This window comes from Felis catus, chromosome D2, assembly GCF_018350175.1.
Source record: "Felis catus isolate Fca126 chromosome D2, F.catus_Fca126_mat1.0, whole genome shotgun sequence".
In the NCBI taxonomy this organism is placed as follows: Eukaryota; Metazoa; Chordata; class Mammalia; order Carnivora; family Felidae; genus Felis; species Felis catus.
The window spans coordinates 45456808-45479369 of NC_058378.1; the positions used below are offsets into that span (position 1 = coordinate 45456808).

At 47.0% G+C, this 22562-nt stretch overlaps 1 protein-coding gene across 1 annotated transcript in view; it reads right to left on the minus strand.

Moving 5' to 3' along the window:
• LOC102899397 (ANTXR like) overlaps positions 1 to 22189 on the minus strand; it is a 36902-nt gene extending 14713 nt beyond the window's left edge. The window contains exons 1-9 of the mRNA XM_011287273.4: positions 21704 to 22189; positions 11883 to 11954; positions 10514 to 10585; positions 6730 to 6811; positions 6596 to 6629; positions 5453 to 5532; positions 5308 to 5376; positions 4888 to 4968; positions 4734 to 4794 (exon numbers count right to left, since the gene is read on the minus strand). Coding sequence (XP_011285575.1) covers positions 4734 to 4794; positions 4888 to 4968; positions 5308 to 5376; positions 5453 to 5532; positions 6596 to 6629; positions 6730 to 6811; positions 10514 to 10585; positions 11883 to 11954; positions 21704 to 21978 — 826 coding nt within the window. The 5' untranslated portion in view covers positions 21979 to 22189. The remainder of the gene's footprint in view (positions 1 to 4733; positions 4795 to 4887; positions 4969 to 5307; positions 5377 to 5452; positions 5533 to 6595; positions 6630 to 6729; positions 6812 to 10513; positions 10586 to 11882; positions 11955 to 21703) is intronic.
• Between the last annotated feature and the right edge of the window lie 373 nt (positions 22190 to 22562).

Consider the following 22562-nt stretch of genomic DNA (forward strand, 5'->3'; position numbering starts at 1 on the left):
CTGCCCCCTTTGCTCTTGTCTTAGTTCTGAGCAGCATTCATGAGGCTGCTTCAGAGGGATGGCCCCATAGCGCCTGCACTTCTCAGGAAGAGCACGTGCTGTCCGTATGCCTGTGACCCCCCTTCCCAAAGTGTGCACCCTGCAGCCTTCAGGCCCTGCTCAGTTACCACTTCTCCTCCACAGCAGCACCCTCTGTGTCCCCAAGGCACTGCCCCTTTAGAGGGTCTTGTCACTCTGGAAAGTCTCGGTAAGTGGAAGGCAGGGTGATGGTGTCAGACTTTTGAGCAGAAGAGATGTGGACTTAAAGGATTTTGCTTTGTCTAGTAGCTGCTCCTCGGTTCCAACACCCCTCACCCAATTCCTCCAACAGTAACACACACAGGAGGAGAATGAAGCCAAGGATGGATGAACATTGGCTTTCAGGGAGCTGTGTCTCCTAGGTAGAGTCCCACTGTGTACCTGCTCTCGGGTGGCACAGGGACCATCCAGTCCCTGGCAGGGAGACCGATCCTTCTTTATGAGAACTTTCTTTCTGGAGGAAGAGTTCTACATCAGGCCTCCTGGGGCTCCAGAGAGAGGAGCTGGGAAGGCAGGCAGCCCCCTGACAAGGTCAGGAGGAAGCCAAGCAGTGAGGAAGGACAACCAACCAACCATGAGACTGACAAGGGCACCGGGTGGAAATGACCTGTCCTGGGAGGGTTGGGCTCTGGGAACACCATCTGTTGCCCAGCACAGGCTCTTTGGGAGAAATTCGACTCTACTGACCAACGTTTAAGCTGTGTGTCCTCTTAATGCCACAATTCTACTTCTGGAATTGATCCGGGGAATCCTGACCCATGCCCACAGAGAGGTGAGCCTCAGGGTGTGCACAGCCTGCTGTAGCCACATATTAGGAACCACCACAATATCGACCAGGGGAGACTAATGAAAGAAGTTTCCTCCATCCATGTAATGGAGTATGTGCAGATGGCTGGAAAATGTTATGAACTGCATGATCCCATTAATGTAAAAATACCTTGAAAAGCATATATAAATAGCTATTTGCATCTATATGATCAATTATATATGGTAGCTATTTCTGGGAGGCAGTAGTAGTAGAAAAAGGGGAACCTCATTGTAGAGGGACAGTAGCTATCCAAACTGGTGGCAATGGTGTCTTTGCACTGCTTTTGCCTTCTGGGTCCTACTGCCCCACATTCTGCCTTGCCTTCTGCACACAGTGAGTCTCCTGGCCACCGTGCAGGACCTGTTCCCCAGCTCTGAGAGAAAAGCCCGCCTCTGCCCTGTGTCCTACTATGAGCCACCACTGATGTGCCATGGCTGTTGGGCTTTGTAGACACTCGCTCTGGGCCAGCCACACACAGGAAAAAGAATGAGAAGGTGCCACCTCCAGCTGTCCTCCCAGACACAAATATCGAAGCATATCCAGCAAACACACAGGAGTGATTATTCTCCAAACCACTGTGCCCAGAGTACCTGGCCAAACAGAATGTTTAAATACAATGTTCATATTACATGAGTCTACTGAGAAGAGATTTTAAAGGACTAAACAGCCTATGGAGGAAAAACTGAGAAGAATTGCCTTCAGAGGCTGGGGACAAGGATTGTCTGGCAAGTGATCTGAGGGGATTTTCCAGGGACAATGGTAAATTCTGTCTTCCTGGAGTGTGCATTTTTCAGAAGTTGTCAAAAAATACACTGAAGTTTGCTGCAATTTAAGGAGAGCTCTTAAGAAATATTAGTATAAATAGGGCCACCTGGATGGCTCAGTCAGTAAAGCATCTGACTTTGGCTCGGGTCATGATCTCGCAGTCTGTGAGTTCGAGCCCCATGTCGGGCTCTGTGCTGACAACTCAGAGCCTGGAGCCTGCTTCAGATTCTGTGTCTCCCTCTCTCTGCCCCTACCCCACTCATGCTCTGTTTCCCTTGCTCTCAAAAATAAATAAAACATAAAAAAAGAAATATTTGTGTAAATAAAATATGCAGACTGATGGGTTTTGGAAGTGAGGTAGCCTGATGTCTGTAATTGACTTGAAACACATAAAAAAATAAGATGCAATGTGTGTGTGTGTGTGTGTGTGTGTGTGTGTGTGTGTGTAAGAGAGAGAGGGAGAGAGACAAAGCACACTGGATAAACAATAAAGAAATATGGTGAGATATTAAACAGTAACTGCAAAATCCAGGCAGTATAGACAGAGGTGTTCATTGTACAGTTGTTTCCACTTTGCTGTAGGTTTGAAAGCTTCCTTCATAAAAGGTTGGTAACACATCAAAGAACTGAATGAGAAGAATCAACCGTGACACAGCCAAGCAGAAGTCATGGCACATTCAAGGTGAGAAGTGACTAATGAGAAGGGCAGACCAAGGGCTGTGGGAATCCAGAGGGGCCAGTGAACCAAGAAAGGGACAAGGATGAACCTCCTGTGAGTGTGGCGTCAAAGGATGGATGGGCTGGACCCTGTAAAGTGGGGGGAAGTAGGGTCTTGTAGGAAGCCTAGTGACACCCCCAGCCTGAGAGCTGAGGGAAGACCTGACTGGCCCTGCTGTAGGGGTCTCAGACTTCCAGGCCAGGCTGGGGTTAGGGAAGGGGCTTTCTCAGTGCCCTGAGGTCCTGTGCAGAGGATGGCCTGGAGCACAGGCCTAGAGGCAGGAAGGCCAGCAGAGGCCTCTCTGCCTCATCCTGGAGAGTACCCTGAGAGACTGAAGAGGTCAGGAGTCTCGTGCTCATGCCCTGTCTGCTTCCCAAGGCACCCTGACCCACTGATTTATTTCAAATGACAGCCTGATGAAATGGCTCTTTCTATTTCATTTGGGGTCCAGGTTCCTGCCTTGAGCTTTGCCTCCAAGTGACTGTCATGTCGTGTGGCAGCTTTCGTCAAGAGGGCGACAATCTTAAAGGTCAGAGCAGGAAATGCTGAGTTGAGCTGTCAGCGGGTGTGTGGCAGGCACCTGTAACCCTGGCCAGGCCGCCATGGGGGATGGACAACGACTGATGTTTGCACCTGCAGTTTGACATGCTGCTCAGACGCCATGACCTGCGTGTGTGCAGGGGACATAATCAGAGGAATGAAGCTGTCAGGTCGGCTGCACGGCAGGGTGCTTTAAAGCAGAAGCAGGGCAAGAGCCTACTTGTGCGGGAGTCTCCTGCCCGCCTCCAACCTCTCACTGCGAGTTGGTTAAGAAGACAGGAAGAGTCGGAGAGCTGCTGCCAACAGCTGGCTCAGCGGGAGACGCTTTCATACTGGTGATGTTACCCCCGCCCCCCCTCCCCCCCCCCCCCCCCCCCCCCCCCCCCCGGCCACATGAGCTCAGCCTTGGGGTGGAGGCGTCAAGGATGGTGGGACTATTAGTACCACTACTATTGGTTAGGGCTTCCCAGCTTCTAGATCCTGTGCCGGTCCTTGTAAGATCGCCCAGCCTTACGTCTTACGAGAGATGTGCTAGTGGGTGTTGTTGGAGACGAAAGGGGAGCTCACAGATGTTTGGTAATTTGCTCCAGGTTGCAGCAGAGCCAGATCTGAACACAGCTGTGTCTGACCCCACGGTCTACTGCACGATAGCCTTACAGTTAAGAGCACAGAGGCCGACCCGGTCTCTGGGTCTGCGTTTGGCCAGATCCAGCTGTGTGTGCTGTTACCAGGGGAGTAAGTGTGCTCATCCACCCTCCTCAGTACCAGTCTCCATGATGAGACATATAAGCCTGTACACACAGAGCTCATCACTGGGAGGGGGCTTCTATCGCAAAAGTCACTGCACAGGATGTCCTCACCAGACTGACTCAGGGACCTTTGTAGGGGGGGAGAGGGCACGCTTGTGAAGTTCCAGATGTCGGGGAGAGGCGTTCCCCATAGAACAAGGTGTGTTTAGTTGTATTTGTGTGGATACCTTTTGTCGGACTATGTTTCTAGTATGATGCTGGCCATTGAACTGTTCCAATTCTTTTATTCGTCCTTTGAGATAATCATGTTTTTCTTTCTTCATGTTGCTGATGTGGTAAGTTACACTGATATTTCAAATACTGAATTGACTTGCATTGCTGGGGTGATCCCTAATTATTATTGATGGACTCTTCTTTTTACATGTTGTCAGATTCAGATTCCATTTGCTGGCATTTTGTTGAGGGCTTTCAAAATATACTTTTTCTTATTTCTTAATTAAACTTTTGGTTCTGATATTTTAAAAAGTTATAACAGGGGGCACCTGGGTGGCTTAGTCGGTTAAACGTCCGACTTCAGCTCAGGTCATGATCTTGCGGTCCGTGAGTTCGAGCCCCGTGTCGGGCTCTGTCCTGACAGCTCAGAGCCTGGAGCCCGTTTCAGATTCTGTGTCTCCCTCCCTCTCTGCCCCTCCCCTGTTCATGCTCTGTCTCTCTCTGTCTCAAAAATAAATGAAAGTTAAAAAAAAAAGTTATAACACTAAACGTATTGTGGTACTCATTTTGCAATATGTGTATGTGAAATCACGGTATATTTTAAACTTATACAGAGAGGAATACACAAATTATGTCAAAAACAAAAACAAAAGAATTACACACATACCCACATATCATTCCTGGCATGAACACCTCACAAAATGATACAGTTGCTTACATATCCAATGCATACGTCTATACAACTACGCATGCATACACACACCACACACTGAAACTGCATGCTCACATCACACCCACCACACACACAACACATACTCACAACATACATCCCTGTGTTTACAACAGTGACTCTAGCTCTTACCTCCTGCACACAAATGCAAAGGCTCCACTTTTGTAATTTCAATACACGCCTTACTTGTGAGCTGGAATAGAAAGAGGGGTGGCAGGTCAGGGACAGTGCACGGGAGGTTGTGGCGAGATGTCACCCCATCCCCTTTCTCACATCCCTTACTCACTGGTTCCACGATGCTTCTCAGTTCCTTAAATCCATTGTCCACTCCAATCATGTGTTCTGGGCTGTCTGCAATTTCCAACAGCTATAAGGGAAAGGAGGTGACTTGGGCGCATAGGTAGGGGATTAGGACACAGAAGTCCCCATCCCAGGAAGCAGTCTCTTGCCTCATGCCATGTTAGACTCTGAGGCCCAGACCCTGGCCTTGGCCAGCAGCACACCGTTAGGGAAGGGAAAGCCCTTACTTTACTTTACTCCGCACTTTGGGTGTGGAGATTTGACACGACACTTGTTATTCATTTCTTCCTTGTTAGCCATTATTCTCCTCTGCCGAGGAGCATCCTTGGGCAACCCTGGGAAAGCTGTCTTTGAAAGTTCCTCATCTAGGATTACAGGTGGCACCTGGTTACCTGTTTGGAATTACCTGGTCTTTCCTATAGTCTTTTACACCAATGGCATAAATGGTTGACCCCATTTTCCGAGCCTTTGCAGCCTAAGAGAAGGAAAGTGGTGAGTATAAATCACTAAATATGTGGAACAAAATACTGGTAATGATGGACTGGACTCACTTCGTACTTAGTCTCATCAAAGGACTCTGGTAGCAGTGTTCCATCCGTCAAGGAGATAATCATGGAAGGAACTTTGTTTTCTGCAGAAAAAGCAAGTGGCCTGGTCAGTAAAGGCACCCAAGTGACACTCTGTAGGCTGCTGGGTCCACAGCACTGCTCCTCACACCTCCTCCTCCAGAGGACAGGCACCCGACCTTAGCACCCAGTATCAGAAGTGCCTGGAGGACTAGAAGCCCAGTCCTGGAAGGAGGAGGGGACTTAGACAGGACCCACATTACAGACGGCACTGAGCCCTTCTCCGGCCCTTCCTACTACAGTCACTATGACCAGACGCACAACCTTTGCCCTGAAAGGCAATTCCATTGACTTCACTGGACAAGCGTCAGCCTTTTAGATGAACAAAGGGAGTGACAGCCAGACTCAACTGTACAAGGTGTCCCACAGCTCAGTGGAAGGAGGGACTCTGGCATGTGCAGCATGTGCAGACTCTGCACATGTGAGGGACTCTGCACATGTGAAGCATGTGCAGAAAGACCTGCTGTATCCACAGGACCCAGGGATCCAGAAGGTGAGATCAGAGGCTCTAGGGCTGAGGATGCCGTGCCCAGCTCAGTGCCTTTCTCCACCAGGCCAATGCTTCTTTCCTGGCAAGAGCTGGAGCCGTAACCTAGATGAACATGGTTCCGGGCAGAGCACAGCCATTTCCAGTGTTGGAGGCACAGTCACAGGACGACATCAACCAAAGGGAAGGAACCGCAGGGAAAAGGCATCAGGGCCAGAGATGTGATGGAGACAAAGTGTGGGCAAGGGGGAAATCCAGCTCTTTTTTTCTGAAAACAGAATCCTGTCTGCTCCTGGTTCCCTTGGCTTTTCTTGTTCAGGCAGCCCAAGTGTTGGTCATGCACCTCACAGTTACCAAGAGCCTATATGGTACACACATGATCCCATGTGGTTCTGAGACTCATCACTGAGGGTGGTTTTCATCCTCACTGCACAGACGAGGAACCTGTGGCACAGAGAGGGCAAGCACCTTGCTCCAAGAATCAGCGCTAGGAAGGGGCCGAGGAGGGTCTGCACCTCGTTGAGGTCCAGGCCTGGCTCTGTCCCCACACCTGCCCGTAATGAAGTCACCAGGAAGCTTACCTCCAGAGTTTGCTTTTTCAATCTGCTCATTTGCCTGCAAGGAAATGAAGGAGTGTTGGAGTCCTGGGTGGGAGGACCCAGGATACTCGAAGAACTCCAGAAAGCAGAGATCCTCAGAGCTCTAGATTCGGTACCTTTTTAAATCCTTCATGCATGTTTGTGGCTCCAGTAGGCACTGTATTCTGAAGTTTATTAAGACCATCACTTATTTCATTTCTGAAAAAAAAATCAGAAAAGGGATTGTGGTGGTATGAGGTATTGACTATTAAAAAGAGCCCAAAGCTAACCTTTGTGCACTGCTGGTGGGAATGCAAACTGGTGCATTATGGAGGTTCTTCAAAATTATGGAGGTACCTCAAAAAATTAAAAATGGAAATGCCATATGATCCAGTACTGGGTATTTACCCAAAGAAAATGAAAATGCTAATTTGAAAAGATACAGGCACCCCTACGTTCATTGCAGCAATATTTACAATGACCAAGGTCTGGAAGCAACTCAAGTGTCCAATGATAGATGAATGGATACAGAAGATGTGGTGTATATATTCAATGGAACATTAGCCAGTCATGAAAATTAACAGATCTTGCCATTTCCAACAACATGGATGGATCTAGACGACGTTATGTCGAATGATTAAGTCAGACAGAACGATAAAATACTATATGATTTCGCTTATATGTGAAATCCAAAAAACAAAACAAAGAAGAAAACAGACAAAAATCAGAAACAGACTCATAAATACAGAGCACTATCTGATGGTTGCAGAGGGGAGGGGACGGTGGGGACGGGCAGAATGGATGAAGGGCAGTGGGAGATACAAGCTTCCGGTTATGGAATGAAAAAGTCACATGAATGAAAGCTACAGCAAAGGGAATATAGTCAAGGATGTTGTAATAATGTCGTAGGTGACAAATGGTAGCTACACTTGTGGTGAGCACAGCATAATGTAGAGAAGAGTCAAGTCACTATGTTACACACCTATAACTAATGTAAAACTAATGTGTGTCAGCTATACTTCAATAAAAAACAAAAAACAAAACAAAACAAAACATCTCCAAGCCATCCTGGAGCCACTGTGCACTGTGCAGACCTGTCTATTCAGGACACGATACAAATCAAGTAGCCTGGTCATGACCTTATGCTCTGTGTCCTCGATATGAACAGGCCTTGCTCAGGCCTCCTCTGTCCTCCATCTGGTGAGCATGGGGTGGGGGGAGGCTGCTCTGCTGCTCCCATGGGTATGGCCTGGCTTTCTCTGCACTCACCACTGTCTCAGGCACACTACCTGGGGGACCCTCAAGAGCCCTGCCTTGACCATCTGTGGTGAACGTGGGGCACACTCATGGATGTGCCACTGTGAATCTGCACTCACAGTGTGACTGGCAGGGCTGCTAGCACCTACCAGGTCCCTTAGGAAGGCACACTCTTCCTTCAGCAGGTAAGGCTGAGTTTGGAAAAGGTCATCCTGCTGATAGCCCTGCCCTGTCCCATCTTACCCTATCACAGAATCCTGAGGTTGGCTCGTTGCCCTCCCACCACCCCAAAAAAAAACCACTTCCCCTTCTGGATTGACACCAAAGGAAGAAGCAAGCTGCTTAATGAGAGAACTAGGGCTCCTGGGTTCATGTACTCCTGAAGTAAAAGGCCAAAAGCTGGGGAAGTGCCTCGAGGGCTGCCCATGCAGGTGGAGGGGCAGTGCTCCCCTTGCTGCCATGGGTATGTGGCCAGGCAGCTGCTGTTAAGGGGGATTTCACAGGTGGGACTGGGGCCCTAGGTTCAGGATAATCCCATGTGACAGGCCAAGCTGGGACAGCAAGGCTAGGAGAGCTGGGACCCTGAGAGGGCTTCTAACTGTGGGAAGTGGAGATGTTGCTGTGGGGTGAGATCTGAGAGCCCCAGGTCCAGTCCCACCCAGCCCAGGAGGTGAGGCCTGGCACCCATGGACAGTGGAGGCCAAACCAGGTGCTACTGCACTCAGCAGAAGCCCTCTCCCTCCCTCACCACATACCAGAAGATTTTCTTCCACCCCTTCCCAGTGTCTAGCCCAGGAGCCCCCAGGCTTTTTCTTGCCCAAGCAGGCTCTCCCCAGGGAGTGTTGCCCCTCCAACCCTGCTCCCAGCTATGTCCACGGAGGGGATACCAGCTCCTTGTCTCCTAGCAGTCCTTCTTACTCTTTAACATCTGTCTCAACCCCTTGGATCCCCTCCATCTCTTCCCTGTCGTCACCCTCCTCGCCATCAACCCTGGGGACTTTCTAGCCTCTGGGCCCCTGGCTTTTCTAGTACCCAGAACAAACCCCCTTTCAACTGTGTCTCCTCAGCCTACTCTCTCCTAGCAGAAAGGGCTCAGAAAGCATTAAGCAGGGTCCCATCCCTGCTCCCACATTCTCTGCAGACCCTCAAGAGTCACACCTATATCAGGCTCTAGTGTCCCCTCCTGGATTCTCTCTGCATGAGGTCCTTCCCAGGCTCCCTGCCAAAGGCCTCCTCAACTCCTAGGCAGTGGGGCATGTTTAGGAAGGCCAATACCAGGCTGAGCCCAGTTCCAGTCAAGGTCCTGTGGGGGTTTAGGAGCTGGCAGCTTTAGGGCCCTGATCTGAGTGTGAGCTGTCTTCCCAGATGCACATCTTGCCCCTTCCCACCAATTTCACACCATTTCCACTCCCCTAGGCCTCACCCCCACTCCTGAACCCTGGCTTGGGGGAGATGTTACTTTGTTCACTCTCCAGAGATGACCAGGGAGACCCTCCCTGAGCCCCCCCACAGCTTCTCACATCTGGGCCCTGAGCCCCCACCTTGGAGGAGGCAGAGGTCTTACCCTCCCCAGTGGGCAGCTCTTCCTCCAGAGCCCCCTGCCCAGCAGCCCTGTATCTCTCTGCCACCTGCCAGCGTCTCTCTTAATGGACTTGCTTCCTTCCACCTCAACCCCACTCAGGTCTCTCTGTCCTAATGCAAAACCCCACCTATGCACAAATTTGTGCCTCCACTAGTGCTTGGAGCAGTCAGCCCTCTCTTCCTGCTTGTCCTGGAGTCAGGCAGGAGAGTGCTGTCTCCATGCACTGACACCACTACACCCCTCCCCTGCAGGCTGGCTATTCACTCTGTTGTTCTTGGCTTCTTCCCATGGTCCTGAATGTGGCTCTGTGCCACAAATACTGGGGCCCACCTAGTCCTAAGGGTGCTCAACTTCTCCTTGATGCTTAACTTTCTCTGAATTGACCTCCAGTCATTTGTGTTTTGAGAATCTTAACCTCCTTACCCAGCTACTCAAAGCTCCATAATTCCCAGTTTACAGACTTTGGGAAAACTGCTGGTCCCCCCATGGCCAACCTAGGATGGTGGTCATGACTTTCTCAAGCACCCTCTCCCAGCCTGATGCTTAGGACCCCACTCTTGGGGTCCCATGTCTCAGACCCACTTAAGGAACAAGATCCCTTCACTGAGACCATCAAAACTTTGATGCTGCTCAACCCTTCCTCCCTGGTTATGACTTTTTCTCACTGGAATCCCCACTGGCCCAAGGTAGAGAGTGACACACAACAGCAGGTTCTTAATGCAGGTCACCATTTATAAAGAAAACATACACCTACTCCAAAAAATTCTGGGAGTCCTCACAGCCAGCCTGTTCTAAGAACAGGGAACAATGAAGATAGAAGGACTCAGGCAGGTGAAAGGCAAAGCTTAGAGGGGGTGGAGATAGTCAAGCTGCACAGGGTTGGCCATTGTCAGAGCAGCCGGGGGTCTGAGAGGGCAGGGGAGCTAGACCTGGGCATCAGGGTATACAGTGGAGTCCAGGCCTGCCCAGTAGTCTTCACAGCAGTGGGCTCCCCACTGTGATCTCAGGGAACCCATTTTCCCCCTGGCTGTTTCATCAGTCTCACCCACTGGGCCTGTCTTGGGGGTCAATGTGGCACTTACTTATCTGAGGTGAGTTTCATGAGGGTGTGGCCCTCTGTGGAGTAGGTGATGAAGGATATCCGCAGTTTCGGGCTGGGGAGAAAGCACATGCTTGTGAGAAGTCACCAACACAGGTTGCAAATGATGAATGAGCAGCCAGGGAGAGGTGCATGACAGTTTCCCTGCCCCATCCCAATTCTTCTGCTTTGGGGTCCATTTCCCAAACCCCAGAGCTTCCTATAACCTTAGTAAGGAATTCTGAGGTCTGTAAGATGTGTGGCCTTCTAGGAAGGGAGGAGTGTCCATCCTTACACTCACAACACCCCAGTAGTGTTTGTCTGTTTGCCTATTTGTCTCTCTCTCTCATGTGCACATGCATGTGCACGCACACACACAGGCACTCACACAGATAGCTGCTCACACAGACGGCTGCATGCAAAAGGAGATAGACATCTACACACTCCTGCAGGAGGGACTTCCACCTGGCCTCTCTTCTGTAACATTTTTTGGAGCTTCACTGCCCTTCCTTCCTTGCCTGTCTTCCCCAGCTCAACTCTTCTCATCTCAAAGAAATTATCTTCCCCCTTGCCAGCCATTCATATACATCCCTCTCTTTCCTGCTCCTGTCCACTGTCTTCTGGTTTGTTGACCCTCATTATCCCTTGGCTAAATTGGTACCATAGATCCCCAGCTGAATTCCCTACTGCTTTTAGCTCTTGTTCCCACTCATTTTACCCACTTTTGCCAAACTTTTCTTCTTAACACACTACCTTACTCATGTCAGACCTCTAATCATGAATCATCTGTTGCTCCCTATTGCTCACAGCAGGAGATCTAGGTCCTGTGTGCTGGCATTATGAGCTGCTATGGCCATGGCCCCAAGCTGACATGTGCAGCCTCATCTCCCAGCCCTACCTTGAGTTAAACCTACTCTTCTGCCAAACAGACTACTCACTCCACAAGAAGTCTCCCTGATGGTTCCTGTTACCCTGTCTTTCCCATCCATCAAAGCCTAGTTAATATTGCCACATCTTCTGGAAGCTATCCTTGAATTAAAATTCTTGCTTTTTCCTTAAGCTCATCATATAAGCCCTTTGCCTTTTCTTTTGACCCCTGACACCTTTAAACCAGGTGTTTAATTATTATGTTACTGGTTTGCCTGTTTCTTAATCTATTAGGTCCTCAAAGGCAGACTGTGTCCTCAGTCATATAGCTTCTCAGGCAGGAGCCAAGTAAAGCTGTTGGGGCCCTTGGAATCACTGCGATTTGTCTTTTCCTCACTGTGGGCTCTGTGCTCCTGCATGAAGGGACTCCAATGCTCACTGAGTCCAAACAGCTCTGTGCTGGGTTTAGCAGAGGAAATCACACTATTAACACAGAGAAGCCATACTTTTTGAACTTTTTGACAAAATCTTCCACAAGGTTGTAAATGTCCATCCAGTTGTTGTTCACACTGCCTGACCTGAAAATGAAGAAACATGAGTGAGAGGGATGAGTTACCTCTGTCGTGTAGGAATAGTTTCTGCCTTCTCTGCCCTCCTGCAGGCTCTTCAGCAACCTCCTCATCCCTACTCTCTTCCACATAGCTAAAGTCTGCCACACACCTTCAGTGACTTCAGCGGGTCACCCTGGTGGTGACTTTCATCAGTGTGAATTATGGGAGACCTGTGTGCTTGGAACTGAGGGACTTCTGAGGTTGCCACCTCTGGTGGCAAACCAGGATATTTGGCCATGCTAGGTGAGACTGTTGGACAAGAAACAAGGGGGGCGCATTGGTTGGCAAAGCCTCCACCAGTTCTGATCTGTTGGCTCTCCTGGTTGCCATTGTTTCCCAGATGAATGCTCCTCCCCTGCCCCTTGAAGGTGTGGGTGGTTTGGTGTGAGGCAGAGCTATTTGGCACCACATCCCTACAAAGTACTCTTGGCTTTTCCTTTCTATTATTCCTTCTGCCTCTTCTAGGCTATATCTAAAACTGCCAGTAGATGATGAGGAAACTAAGGGTAGACGTTTCTAATGATGTCAGGATTATTATTCATGGACACATACATACCAGACACTTTACATGCATGATTTCCAATTCCAGAGCAACCCTATGATATCAGCATTATTCCCATTTTACACATGAGATTCACAGGTCATGACATTTGCCACAATTTCCATAGTTAGCATGGATCTGAACCCAGATCTAGCTTCAAAACCCATGCTCTACCCATCGCACTAGGCAGATCAGGGTGAGTTCGACAATTGTTGGGTAGCAAATTACTAGACTCTGACAACCAACCTATGACGCAGACTTTATCTCAGAAGCTTCCATGCTAAAATGCAGGACAACTTCCTTAATTAATGGTAACCCTTTCCATGCTCCTTCTTATTACTTTTCTTTCCTGTTTTCTCCCTGTGTGAAAGGATCTTCCAAAGAAGATTTATAGGAAACAAGAGTCTACAACTCACCTACTTACTCTGGGGAAATTTCCAGTTTGTGATGATTTTGAAGAAAGGTTTAGACTCTAGAACATAGACAAACATGAGTATTCATTGGCCATAGAAAATACCACAGGACTTATAGATCCCTAGGAAGGAGGCAGTATGGATAACAACTATGTGGGCTTCTAGTACAGAGAGCTCCAGTCATGTTCTAGTGACTCACTCTTAAATGAGAATGGAGATGATTAGCAGATATTTGAAGATATTGCTATCATTGAAGCTTGCGGCCAAAACACCCTAGTGATAGGGAGAATGGAAAGGATGGGGAAAAATCAGATAGGGGAGCTGAGCTACAAGAAAGTTTAATTCCCTTTCCTCATAATAAGAAGTCAATAGAGAATGAGTAAATCTCGAACAGCAAAAAGCAGCATCAGTACTAACATGTTATTAGAAACAGGGTCATATTACCAGAAGAAAAATCTGCAAAATGATGGATAAAAACACAAGTCCCAACTAATTGCTTCCTGCCAGAGACTCATTAAGCTTTAAAGACACATGTAGGTTCAATGTGAAGGAACTCAAGATATTCCATCCAAGTGAAACCAAAAGAAATTAGATAGTTATACTTATATCAGACAAAATAGACTTTAAGCCAAAAATGGTAACAAGAGTCAAAGAAAGTTACTACATAATGATAAAATGGTCAATACATCAAGAAGATATAACAATCATAAATACATATGTACTCAACATCTGAGCACCTAAATATATTAAGCAATACTAACAAATCTGGAGAAAAGATAACAATACAATAATAACAGGCAACTTCAATGCCCCAGTTTCAGCAATGGATAGATCATCTAGGCAGAAAATCAACAAGAAAACATTGGAATTGAACCATATCATGGTCAAATGGACTTAATAGACATATATAGAATATTTCATCCAACTTTTTCAGAATGCATTCTTTTCTGGTCCACACAGATTATTCTCCAGGATAGATCATATGACAGGACACAAAACAAATTTTAGCAAATTTAAAAATACTTAAATCATACCAGCTATCTTTTCCAACTACATGGAATAAAAAACAAGAGGAAGGAGCACCTGGGTTGCTCTATTGGTTGAGCATCCAACTCTTGGTTTCAACTCAGGTCATGGTCTCATGGTTAATGAGATCAAGTCCTGCATCGGGCTCTGCACTGACAGCACAGAGCCTACTTGGGATTCTCTCTTTCTCTCTCTCTGTCTCTCTGCCCCTTCCCTGCATGTGCTCTCTCTCAAAATAAATAAATAAATAAACATTTAAAAAGCAAGAGGAAATATGTAAAGTCTACATTTATATGAAAATTGAACAACATACTTTTGAACAACCAATGTATGAAAGAAAAAAACCAAATGGGAAAATAAAACCTTAAAAGTAATGGAAATGGAAACAAATAGCAAAACCTACAGAATGTTGCAAGCGCAGTTCTGAGAGGAAAATTTATAGTGATAAATGCATATATTAAGGATATAGCAAAATATAAAAAAAAAACCCTTACTTTACATGTCAAGGAACTGGAAAAAAAGAGAACAGATTAAGTCCAAAGTTAGCACAAGAAACAAAATAACAAAGGTGCTGAAATACATAAATTTAACTTAAATTAGAAATAGAAGAGGAGACATTGCAACTGACACTATAGAAATACAGGATCATAAGAAACTACTCTGAATAATTACATACCAACAAGTTAGAAAATCTAGAACAAATGGATAAATTCCTAGAAACACACAAACCTGCCAAAACTGAAACATGAAGAAATATAAAATTTGAATAGACCTATGTCTAGTAAAGAGATTGAATCAGAAAACACAAATCTTCCCAAAGAGAAAAGCCTGGGACCAGATGGTTTTGTAGTTTACTGTCACCAAACATTTAATAAAGAGTTAACACCAATCCCTTCCAAATTCTTTCAAAAAATGGAGAAGAGGGAACACTTCCAAACTCATTCAATGAGGCCTGAATTACCTTGATATCAAAGCCTGACAAATACTACAAGTACAGACCAATATCCTATAGGAATACGGATGCAAAAATCTTCAACAGCAACAAAAATCTAGCAAACTGAATTTAGCAACATATTAGAAGATTTTTATTCCATGACCAAGTAGGATTTATTTACACAATGGAAACATGGTTCAACATGCAAAAATCAAACAATGTAATTAACAGAATAGAAGAGAATTAGCAGAATAGATTGGAAAAAAAAAAAACAACTACATGATCATTTCAATTGATGTAGAAAAAGGATTTGATAAAATCCAACATACTTCCTTCACAAAAATACTCCCACTAGGAATAGAGAAATGTTGTATGACAAACATAATAAGGGCCATACATGAAAAACCCACAGTTAACATATTGATGGTGAAAGACCAGAGCTTTTCCCAAGAGCAAAAGTAATACAAAAATGCCCAGTTTCATAATTTCAATTCATTGTAGTATTGGAAGTCTAGCCAGATCAATTAGGCAAGGGAAAAAAAAGGCATCCAAATTGAAAAGGAAGATGTAAAATGATCTCTCTTCTTAGATATGATCTTACCTGTAAAAAACCCCATAGATTCCACACACAAAAAACTATTTGAGCTAATAAAAGAATTCAGCAAAGTTTCAGGATACAAAATTAACATATAAAAATCAGTTGCATTTCGATATACACTAACAATGAACATTCCAAAAAGGAAATTAAGAAAATAAATCCATTTATAATATTATCAAACAGAACAAAATATTTATGAATAAATTTAACCAGAGGCAGAAGACTAGTACACTGAAAACTACAACATATGGCTGAAGGAACTTTATATTTGTTTAATGTTTATTTATTTTGAGAGAGAGAGAGAGAGAGAGAGAGAGAGTGGGGAAGGGGCAGAGAGAGAGGGGGAGAGAGAGAATCCCAAGTAGGCTTCACACTCAGCACAAAGCCCGACATGGGGCTTGATCTCACGACAATAAGACCATGTTTGGAGCTGAAATCAAGAGTCAGATGCTCCACTGACTGAGCCACCCCTTAGACCCTATGGCTGAAAGAAATTTAAAAGACACAAATCACTGGAAGAACATCACATGTTCAAGCTGGCAATACTAGCCAAGGCTATCTACAGTTTCAATGCAATCTTTATTAAAATGTCAATGACAGGGTGCCTGGTGTCCAACTTTGGCTCAGGTCATGATCTTGCAGTCTGTGAGTTTGAGCCCCACGTTGGGCTCTGTGTTGACAGCTCAGAGCCTGAAGCCTGCTTCAGATTCTGTGTCTCCCCCTCTCTCTGTCCCTGCCCTTCTCATGCTCTGTCTGTCTCTCTCTCAAAAATAAATAAAGATTAAAAACATTTTTTTTACGGGGTGCCTGGGTGGCTCAGTCGGTTGAGCGGCTGACTTTGGCTCAGGTCATGATCTCACGGTCCATGAGTTCGAGCCCCGCATCGGTCTCTGTGCTGACTGCTCAGAGCCTGGAGCCTGTTTCAGATTCTGTGTCTCCCTCTCTCTCTGACCCTCCCCCATTCATGCTCTGCCTCTCTCTGTCTCAAAAATAAATAAACGTTAAAAAAATTAAAAAAAAAATTTTAAAAAGTCAATGACTTTTTTCTTGCAGAAACTGAACAATCCATCCCAAAATTCATATTGAATCTTAAGAGACCTTAAATAGTTTTAAAAAATCTTTAATAAGAGCAAAGGTTGTGGACTCACATTTTCTGGTTTCAAAATTTATTACAAAGCTACAATAATCGAAATAGTGTAGTACTGGCATAAAGACAGACATATAGACTAATGGAATAGAATAAAGAGCACAGAAATAACCCCTCATATATATGTTCAGTTGATTTTTGACAAGGAAGCCAAGGCCATTCAATGTGGGAAGGGACAATATTTTCAACAAATGGTGCTAGGAAAACTGGATGTTCACATGCAAAACAATGTAGTTAGGCTCTTATGTCATCCACAAAAATTAATTCAAATGAATCAAAACCTAAATGTAAGAACTAAAAATATTAAACTTTTTAGAAGAAAATATAGAGGAAACCTTCATGCTGTTGGATTTGGTAATGGTATTTTGGATATGGCAACAAAAGCACAGGTAATAAAAGAAAAAACAGATCAAACTTCATCAAAATTAAAAACTATTGCATGATTCCACTTATATGAGTTACCTAGAATAGGCAAATTCATAGATATAGAAAATAGAATAGAGGTTCCCACGGTTTGGGGAAGGATGAATGGGGAAATAGTGTTTAATGTATACAGATTTCAATGACTTCTGTCCTCATCAAAGCACATAAGCCATGGCTAGCTTGAGGGGTTGTGAGGGGTCCTGAGAAGGAAAAAAATAAAAGGCATGGGATAGTTCACCAAAAGTGGTACACAGATCAACAGACTGTCTCTGCATAGTTCTGTTCTGTTCACCTGAGCTGACGGAGAAGCTGTGAGACCACAAACATGCTGAGTACGGATGCTCTTTCAAGGATGCTCCTTCAGCTGTCATCCCCTCTAAGATCCTTTCACCTGCAGAGTTGCCTTACCTAAGAGCATGCCTTTCCTGAGGTTCCCACCTGAAGTGACTGATGGCCCAATCGTTTGGCCCAACTTGGCATAGCCCTGAAGGCACCTTTTAGCTCCAAAGCTCCCCATGAATCAGGTGAGGCTGTCATGTCTGCATTGAAGCTCCACTGAATCCTATTTTTGCCTGTTCCCTTGCACAGATATTAATGTCAAGGCATCCCCTAATGAGCATCCTGCACAGGCTTCGTCCTTCGCCTGGATGGGTCCTGAAGCTCTCCCTCTCTCCTCTATGGAAACCCCTCTTCCTCCACCAGTGCCACACATGTGGGTGCTCCCTAAATTCTGTCTTCCCTTTCTCCTCTCAGTAGACACACCTGTTCTGAGCTCCTAATTTTTTCTCCAGCCTCACAGTCCTCCTGGGACCTTCTAGGCCCTTCCCCTTTCCACTCCAGCCATGCTATCATCCTTCCCCCTTCCAATCTATCCTTCCCAAGGCAGCCAAGAGGTATTTTTGAAAACACAGTTCTGATCCTTCTCTCCTTTGATAAAAGTGATTCTTTCAATAATGTCCAGATGCCCTTGAAGTGAAAAACACACCTCTACAAGTGCGTAAGGCCTCACTACTGGCCTGTCCCCTTCCCTTCTCCCCCTTCTCCTCCCGCCCCCAGGATCCTCTGAGGGCCTCACTTCTCAGGCCTTTGCACTGGCCACTCCCTCAGCCTGGAGCTCCCTGGCCCACCACCTCCCTGGTGCCTGAGAAAATAGTGCAGGCACACAGCAGGGCTCACTAATTTTCATCCAGTTCAATCTAGTGTATGACCAAATAAATAATGAATCTAGTGAATAAGGTTGGAGCGAACCACTCAAGGCTTTCCTGCAGGTGACAGACTATGTTTGCTTCCAAAACCACCGCAGGGACCCACTCAGCCTCAGGGACTTTGGAATGGGCTTTGGAGGGAGACATTCCAGAGTTTCAACTCCTGTTCCATGTCTTCCCATCTGAGGGCTTTAGGGGGTCATTCCTTGGCCCTGCGTGGTTTCCTTCCCTCATCTGTGAAATAGGGGTAATAACATTTACCTACAGAAGATTCAGCGATGAAGCTGCTTCCCCCTTTACCCTTGTCCCCAGTCCAGAGAAATGCCCCAGTCATGAGCAACTCCCTCATTCAATATGTATAGATTCTTCAAAATAGATCCAGAATCTGTCCACTCAGCACCTCCACCCCTGCCCTACTGGTCCATACTCCCATTATCTCCTCCCTGAATCCCTGCATTAGCCTACCCCCCCACTCACCACCACCACCACCACACTGGTCTGCCCTTGGGCCCTTCATTTGTGATCTTTTCAGCCAAGACCCAATGGCATGCCCTCTCTGCTCAAAAACACCCTCTTATCCCCCTTCGTCTTCTAGTCTGTCAGCCCCACCTTCCCAGACCACCTCTTCAGAACAAGCCCTCCCTCAGCACTTCCCATCCTTCCGCCTTGATTCCGGCCCCCACCTCCAGCCTGTGCTAATCCTATCTGACACACTACTTCCTCTCCTCTTTTATTTATTTCCTCTCTCCTCATGGAAACTCCAGGAAGTGTTTGATGCCTTATCCCCATGCCCAAACAGTGACTAACATACTCAGTTGCTCAGTCATTATTTGTGAGTGGACGAATTGTTAAGGGAATGAATGAATGAATAGAACTGCTCATCACATGGGTGAGAGGTCCCAGAGAGCCTTGGCAGAGTCAACAAGCAGAGGCATTTGACTTCTACCCTGGCACCCCAAAGGGCAGTTCAGAAGAGAGCTGATCCAGGGAGGACAGGGGGTCCCTGCAGTGCTGGGGAGTTCCCAGCCCCAGTGTGCATGACTCTGCCTTCTCTAGTAGCATTTAATACTCATCTTCCACAATTGTATCTGCTGCTGTGCTGGGAAAACTGCCTCCAAACTCGCCTTCATCCTCATCACAACTTGGTGAGGTGGGTATGAAGATCCCCATCATACATACGGGGACCCTGAGGCACAGAGAGGTGAAGCAGTTTGTTCAGGGGTTCGTGACTGGTGAGTGCCGTCTGCCTGACTTGCACACTTGGGGCTGCCCCCTCAGTGGTCATTACTCCCCTTTCCCCAAGAGCCACAGGGAGAAGTGCCTGATGGAGTCTGTCCTCACCCTCCAGGAATTTCTCATCAAGCTGGCCCTCAAAGGAAGTGTAAAGCCTTCTTCAACCAGACTGGGTGTGCGCAGGTCCTGGGGAGATGGTGTTATTTCCCTGGGGCTGAGGAGTTTGCTATGGTTTCAGACAAGCCTGGCCTGGTAAACCATAGGCAGGATATAGCTGGACTCCTCACTGATGACCTGGGTCTGGGAAAGGGGTGTGTAAGGGCTCTTTCATGGACACCCTCAGCTCCTCTCCAATCCGCACAATCCAGCAGGATTCAGTCCTGACACTTGTTCTTCTGGCTTGTCAAACTGAATGACCCAGAGAAAGGCTGTCAACCCCCTTACTGCCTTTATACCCCCAGCCCTAATGCCTAAGAGAGAAACCTCCATCCCCCTTGGCCGTGCCAAGTATCACTGAGGCAAGACCTGCCCAAGGTAACTCAGAAGTCCCTCCACAGGACAATGAGGAAGGGCTTATTCCAGTGGGCAGGGTGGCTCCCATCTCTGCTGGCTTTGCTGAGAAGCTGGTGGCTGAACACACATCCCCCTAGTCATCAGCCTCCATGGAGAATAGAAGGACTCAGAGGCAGTACAGCCTGGGATGCTGCCATCAGGACACAGGAAGCTGAGTCTTGCCACGCCCATCAGCTTTGGGGCTACTTCATCCAGCCTTTAAATGCCACCCTCTTTCCATGAGATCGCAAATGCAAATGCCTCTCTACTCTACATTCCACGGTGGTTTTGTGGATGACAGAAGTGCAGTAGAAGGGCTTTGGAGACCAAAATGTGCTTCAACAATATTATCAACAATCATATCACTGATAGTATTGACTCACTAAAGTTCATTCTCAATCCAACAGACAAGTTGCAAATGGAACCAAAGCAATGTCTCCAATCTCTCCAAGCATGAAGATCCGTCCCCTTTTGAGGATCACAAGGTGCCCTGCTTCCCAGGACAATACCAGGTCAGACATAACTGTTCTCAAAGTGCAAACAAACTGTAACTAGTCTCCAAGCAGTTGAAGAAGAAAGCAAAACCATTGGCAGGAAAACAAAGGGCTTTCTTTTCTTTTCTTTTCTTTTCTTTTCTTTTCTTTTCTTTTCTTTTCTTTTCTTTTTTCCTTTCCTCTTCTTTCTTTCTTTCTTTCTTTCTTTCTTTCTTTCTTTCTTTCTCTTTAAAGTTTATTTATCTATTTTGATGGGGTTGGGGCAGAAAGAGAGAAGGAGAAAGAATTCCAAGCAGGCTCCTGGTTGTCAGGGCAGAGCCCGCTGAGGTGCTTGATCACTGTGAGATGGTGACCTAAGCCAAAATCGAGGGTCAGCCGCTTGGGGCGCCTAGGTGGCTCAGTCGGTTAAGCATCTGACTTCAGCTCAGGTCATGATCTCACGGTTTGTGAGTTTGAACCCCACTCAAGCCCCACTCGAGCCCCACTCGAGCTCCACGTCAGGCTCTGTGCTGACAGCTCAGAGCCTGCTGCCTGCTTCAGATTCTGTGTCTCCCTCTCTCTCTCTCTCAAAAATAAACAAATAATAAAACATTAAAAAAAGGAGAGAGATGCATGACTGAACCACCCAGGTGCTCCGGGAAAACAAAGGAATTTCCAAACTGTGACACTATGAGAATGCCCAGTACAAGCAACACATAATCTCTCTGAGGCCAGTAAAAATAAAACTTTTCACTCACTTGGATGGAAAACAACATAAGCAAAACACCTCACAAAGTGGAAACTGAAACCCAGCGAGCTTCTAACAACTGCTGAGAAAGAGCTTCTAGCAGTCTCCTGCCTATCCAGCTATTTAAGGGGCATGCAGGCCACAGATCCAGTCCATGCTGGTGGGAGGACTGAGAGCCATTCAGAAACCTTATGGTGGCCTTTTATTCTCTCAAAAAGGAAAAGTACCAGAGAACAAATTTTGGGGGCATTCCTTCTCCCTCAGGAACAAGGGGAGACACAGAGGTTCCTTGGCTCTGACCAAGGTTACTCCCTGGCCCCTCCACTCACAGAATCTGGCATCCCCTTTGGCCACCACCTGCCCATATTGACTTCAGGGACCACACCACCCTGGGGCGCTGGGTAGGGCAGGAGGACCACTCACTTATCCAAGATGAAGTAAAGGTCATACGCGCTCTGGCAGGATTGCCTTGTATCTTTTTCCGGGTTATCCCGGGAATAGTGGCTGCGGAGGTGGTGGACAGTTTCCCCCTTTGGGCGGAGGTAGTTATGGAGGCTTTTCCCACTTAGAACGAGGCCATGCAGGTCTCTGGAGCCCCGGACACTGTGCCGCAAACTTCCGGCTTTCAGCAGCGGAGGCCGCAGCACCAGCAGCAGAAACAGTGCGGGGCCCGGCACACCCAGGCCGTAGCTCCCCATTTTCCTGGCCACCTTCTTGGAGCTGCTGGCTGCTGGCTGCTTCAGGTCACCTCAGGCGGCTGCCTCTGGAGACTCTGCCTGTGCCCTGGGGCTTAGGCTCCCACCAGCACTTTCCCAAGGCGCACTTCAAGCCTGCACCTGCTATCTGCCCTTTGGGCGGAAGAGGCAAACAGCTGGCTCTGGGGCGATGGGCCCAGTACCTGCTGGCCCTTCCCCCACGCAGCTGGGGCAGAAGGCCTTGTTATGATGGACAGGGGGGTTGGCATGGTGACTTTGTGACCTGCATCTCTGCTCAGTGTCCTGCCTGTTGACAACCCCAGGCAGGAGTCATGGTATCTTTAGATGGGGGGGGGGGGGGTAAGATGAGGCCTCCATTTGTCTCTTATCCTAAACCCTCACAGGTGGCCATTAAAATCTCCAAGACTCTCTTTTTTTATAATTCAAAGAAGGCAGCTGAGGTGGCTTAGATGAGGACATCCCTGTGAGTGTTCATGAGGTCAAGGAACTGGGAGACTAGAGTACAGTAATTAATGGTCATTGGTGAATACTGAAGTCACCTGTGGACATGGAAAGATCTAGAAGGA